Source organism: Sinocyclocheilus anshuiensis, unplaced genomic scaffold, assembly GCF_001515605.1.
Source record: "Sinocyclocheilus anshuiensis isolate Anshui unplaced genomic scaffold, SAMN03320099.WGS_v1.1 scaffold2305, whole genome shotgun sequence".
In the NCBI taxonomy this organism is placed as follows: domain Eukaryota; kingdom Metazoa; phylum Chordata; class Actinopteri; order Cypriniformes; family Cyprinidae; genus Sinocyclocheilus; species Sinocyclocheilus anshuiensis.
In genome coordinates this window covers 338,120-343,115 of record NW_015552535.1, presented here as the reverse complement: position 1 = coordinate 343,115, position 4,996 = coordinate 338,120, and the positions used below count along the sequence as shown (strand labels likewise).

The window sequence follows — 4,996 nt, the reverse complement described above, 5'->3', positions numbered from 1 at the left end:
GGGCGTGTTAGAACGAGCCGTTTTAGGTAGGTGTGGTTAACTCTTAACTTTTATAAAGAATATCTCTTTAGACTTTAGTCTTTAGTCTTTGCAACTTTACAGATCTTCTTTATGCACCAGGAGCTTGTAACACTCCAAAGAAAAATTGAAACATATGACCCCTTTAAGCATTGTAACTAACGGTCACTAGGTTAAGCGCTGCAGGTAACAGTCACTAGGTTAAGCGCCGCAGGTAACAGTGACTAGGTGAAGATCTAAGGTAACGGTCACTAGGTTAAGAGGTGAGATAATGATCACTAGGTTAAACACTGTAACTAACGGTCACTAGGTTAAGCACTGTAGGTAACGGTCACTAGGTTAAGCGCTGCAGGTAACGGTCACTAGGTTAAGCGCCGCAGGTAACAGTCACTAGGTTAAGCACTGCAGGTAACGGTCACTAGGTTAAGAGGTGAGGTAACGGTCACTAGGTTAAGCACCGCAGGTAACGATCACTAGGTCAAGCGCCGCAGGTAACGTCACTAGGTTAAGCGCCGCAGGTAACGGTCACCAGGTTAAGCGCCACAGGTAACGGTCACCAGGTTAAGCGCCACAGGTAACGGTCACTAGGTTAAGAGGTGAGGTAACGGTCACTAGGTTAAGCGCCGCAGGTAATGGTCACTAGGTTAAGAGGTGAGGTAACAGTCACTAGGTTAAGTTCCGCAGGTAACGATCACTAGGTCAAGCGCTGCAGGTAACGTCACTAGGTTAAGCGCCGCAGGTAACGGTCACCAGGTTAAGCGCCACAGGTAATGGTCACTAGGTTAAGCGCCGCAGGTAACCGTCACTAGGTCAAGCGCCGCAGGTAACGGTCACTAGGTTAAGCGCCGCAGGTAACAATCACTAGGTCAAGCGCCGCAGGTAACGGTCACTAGGTTAAGCGCCGCAGGTAACAATCACTAGGTCAAGCGCCGCAGGTAACGGTCACTAGGTTAAGCGCCGCAGGTAACGATCACTAGGTCAAGCGCTGCAGGTAACGGCCACTAGGTTAAGAGGTGAGGTAACGGCCACTAGGTTAAGAGGTGAGGTAACGGTCACTAGGTTAAGCGCTGCAGGTAACGGCCACTAGGTTAAGAGGTGAGGTAACGGCCACTAGGTTCAGATCTGAGGTGTGTGCGAGCTGCCATACGTCCATGAGCGCGGCGTTGATGTAGTTGCTGCTCTCTCCGTCGATGGTGATGAGGAAGGGCAGGCAGCGGTCCGGAGGAAGAACGTCCATACAGCGGTTCTTCTCATGGTTCCGCGGCAGCAGCGCGATGCTGCAGTCCTCCACCCGCAGCGTGGGCGTCACCATGTTTAACGTCTGCCAAAGAAAAACACAAACCAAACTCATGCACACACTTACATCACTATATTCTATTGATTTATTTTATTATTTTATTTATTTTTATGGTATTTTATCATGTTTTATTTTGTTATTCAATGTATTTACAGCTATATGTAATACTTTAATTCACTGACTCTGAACTCCTCTTTGATCTGGCTGGAGTTGGTCTGCGGGTCCAAGCGGTTCATGTCGTAATACACCGAGCGAAGCTGATTGGCCGGGATCGTGGTGTCGCCACAAAGACACGCCTCCAATATGGCATCATGGATAAACACATACTGCTCCTGAAATATCAGCATATCAAAAACAGATCAATACAACCATATCAATCACAGCTCACTGATATCATTTGATGTGGTGATTGATTGGTTTTTTTTTGGTTAAAATGTCAGTTTTAAAATCTGCAGATTTTTTTTCTATATATTTTGTTATTATTTTACTTTTCAGTTTTCATTTCAAAATTTTTTTTATTATTATTATTTTTCTATTTTAATTTTATTGTAATTTTGTCATGTGCTTTTGTCATTTTTGTTCTTTTTAAATATTACTATTTAGGTTTTAGTTCAGTTTCAGTTTTTATTTATTTCCAATTAATAAAACTAATTAATATTTAGTCCAGTTAAAAAAATCTAATGTTTGTAAATGTATCAATTATTCAAATGTATCAAATTATTCACACTTTTATGGTCAGAACAGATGCATCAGGACATAATCAACTGTGTTTTCAGCTTTCTCCTCGATGTCTCTGTCCTGTGTGTCCACGTGCGGACCGGCCATCTCTCGATCGCAGACGGCGGTCTGACAGCTTGACGTAAATCATTCATGAAGTGACATTTTAAATATGCCTGCGGTCGCTGCTCCTCAGAAAGTCCTTGACCGAAGCTGACGGTCAGATAAGGTCTCAGGCTATACAATCATAGTTACATATGAGTGCTTGTTTCTTTTGTCTATATTGAAAATTCATGTCAAGAAAAAAGTTCTAAAATATGTCTAAATGGGCGGGGCTGGAGAGAGAGGCAGCGTTTGATTGGCTGTGGCTGATGCTAAGATGTTTGTGATTGGTTAACTCTGTCTGCACCATGTTGATATAATTAAATTATAATTATTTAAAAGGATTGTTTATTATTTATATACTGTACATATATAAAACAATATATAACATTTAAATTGTATCTATAATTTATATTTTTACATAATTCATATATTTTATTATAATGTATGTGTTTTTAAGTATACAAATTTTAAAGAATATACACAACTTATATAAATCATTAAATATTTTTCAAATGTTAATATTTATAATTATCATTATATATATATATATATATATAATATTTTATTATTATTTATTTTTTAATTATATTTAAAATATCAAAATATCAAAAAATGAAAACAAAATATACTACATATTCTGTCTCTCTCTATATAACAAATAATAAAAATAATTTCAATTATACAATATAAATGTATATATTATACATATTTAAACTGTATCTATGAATTATAATTATTTTGTAATATTTTTTAATTATTTAATTATTATGTATACACAAAAAAAATAAAAAAATAAAACTATATAAATGCTATGCAAAGTTTGTCTGAGAGGGCGGGGCTGCAGTGAGAGGCAGCGTGTGATTGGCTGCGGCTGATGTGAGGATGTCTGTGATTGGTTACCTCCGTCTGCACCATGTTGACCCTGCGGGAGCGCAGTTCTCTCACGCAGTTGTAAATGTCCACGACTCCTTCTCGCTCCGCCATGTCCAGCATGATGTCAATCACAATGAAGCAGCCGGTGCGTCCCGCTCCAGCGCTGAGGACCAAACAACAGCTGTTATTACTACTCTAAGGTACAAATATGTACCTATTAGGGGTAAAAAGGTACAAATAAGTCCTTTTAAGGGTACTGCTCCAGGGACAAGCTGTTGTACCCCAAAAGGTACAATTTTAAACCCCTTTTTTCTGTGTGTACCCTAGCAACCTTTTCTTCCCAAAGCAAATAGCAACAAATTTAGCTATTTTTAAATTAATTCGGCAACTTTTTGTAACTTTTGAAAAGTAACTCAAACAATAAAAAGGTAGACATTTTCCATCTAAATTACACAAAAATAGGAAACCAAAGATGCCTAGCAGTACACGCATCACGTGAATTAAGCTGATATTTGCAACTGTTAAATTTAATAATAGTAATAATAATAATTGTTAATTTATGATACACCTTGTTAGTAGCTTGTACCTGTGATTGTTGATGCACTGTAAAGGTCCTTGCACACTGTATCCGAAATTTTCATGTGCGTTTTTTTTCGTATTTGTCATCCTTTTCTATCAAAATGCTTGCTACGGATGTGAAAACACAGAAAATCGAACCTGATCTCAATTTTTTTATGACGGATGAAAGTTTGGGAGGCAGTGTGTAAACGTGATTGACACAACATGAGGTTGTATTGGTTTTCAACGTGCGAATTTCGAGAATTTCGGACTCAGTGTGCAAAGACCTTAAGAAAAATATCTAGATAAATGGAAAAGGTACTAGTAATTTTCAAGGACATTATTTATTATCCATTATCTGTCGTAACCCTGTGACCCAAAATACACAAAATACAATGCGTAATTTAAAATGCTGTGAAAAATCAATACGGAAAACTCCTTCACATTAACAAAGTAGATTGTGCCCTATTTTTAAAGACTTTTCTTAGAGTGTAGCATACTAACCAACTACTAATACACTGCATAAAAATATAATTGTTCAGAATGTGTAGTTTACTAGCTAATAAAAAAATAAAACTTAAATTGTAATTGTTCAAAATTAATAGTATTTTACAAACAAATCTAAATTAACATATATAAAATATATTTTTGACAGCTTTGATGGAGTGGCAATTTTGCGTTGTGATTACGTGATCGTGCAATGACATCATTTAGCAACTTTTAGCAACAAATCGACCTTCCTTTAGCAGCTTCCCAACACTGCGATTCTGTGAGGAAGAGACTGATGCTCACCTGCAGTGGATGACCATCGGGCCGGCGTTGGCTGGACTCTTGGCTTTGACCCGGCGGACGAAGCCCAGCAGCCCCGTGGCGTGATACGGGACGCCGTGATCCGGCCAGCCGGTGAAATGAAACTGACGGATCTCCCTGATCTCATGAGCTCCTCGCTGGAGACCACAAACACACAAACAGCACATTTAAAGACATGACATCAGAATGGACAGATGACCAAAAAAATAAATAAAAAAGTCAAAAGAACAATTCTATCTATCTATCTATCTATCAGTCTGTCTCTGTCTATCTGTCTATCTATCTATCTATCAGTCTGTCTCTGTCTATCTATCTATATATATAAAATACAATCTAAAATATGTATACAACTCATTAAATATATTTAAAATGAAATTATAATATATAATTACTTATTAGATGATTCATATACATATATTAAAAACAAAAAATAACAACAAAAAGTAATTTTAATTATACAATTTATATAGTTATACATTTTAACTTTAATTTATAATTATTTATTTTATCACAACACACACAAATATACAGTATATATTGCAGTATATATAATAAAAAACCCTACATAATTATACAACTTATATAAATCATTAAATATATATAAAATGTAATTATTGA

General features: G+C 36.8%; 1 protein-coding gene and 1 long non-coding RNA gene across 3 annotated transcripts in view; one reads left to right on the top strand and one right to left on the bottom strand.

Annotated features, from left to right (window-relative positions):
- The window catches only part of LOC107663750 (uncharacterized), a 9,810-nt gene extending 8,677 nt beyond the window's left edge, over nucleotides 1-1,133 (top strand). Inside the window, exons 3-6 of one of the 2 annotated variants that reach the window (XR_001631377.1) lie at nucleotides 191-232; nucleotides 343-467; nucleotides 579-674; nucleotides 842-1,133. This is a non-coding gene — a long non-coding RNA (uncharacterized LOC107663750). The remainder of the gene's footprint in view (nucleotides 1-190; nucleotides 233-342; nucleotides 468-578; nucleotides 675-841) is intronic. The other variant, XR_001631376.1, reaches the window with a different exon arrangement.
- LOC107663746 (receptor-type tyrosine-protein phosphatase mu-like) overlaps nucleotides 1-4,996 on the bottom strand; it is a 313,414-nt gene that overhangs the window by 18,880 nt on the left and 289,538 nt on the right. Inside the window, exons 31-34 of the mRNA XM_016454059.1 lie at nucleotides 4,361-4,515; nucleotides 3,038-3,173; nucleotides 1,498-1,647; nucleotides 1,166-1,339 (exon numbers count right to left, since the gene is read on the bottom strand). Of these exons, the coding sequence (XP_016309545.1) occupies nucleotides 1,166-1,339; nucleotides 1,498-1,647; nucleotides 3,038-3,173; nucleotides 4,361-4,515 (615 nt within the window). The remainder of the gene's footprint in view (nucleotides 1-1,165; nucleotides 1,340-1,497; nucleotides 1,648-3,037; nucleotides 3,174-4,360; nucleotides 4,516-4,996) is intronic.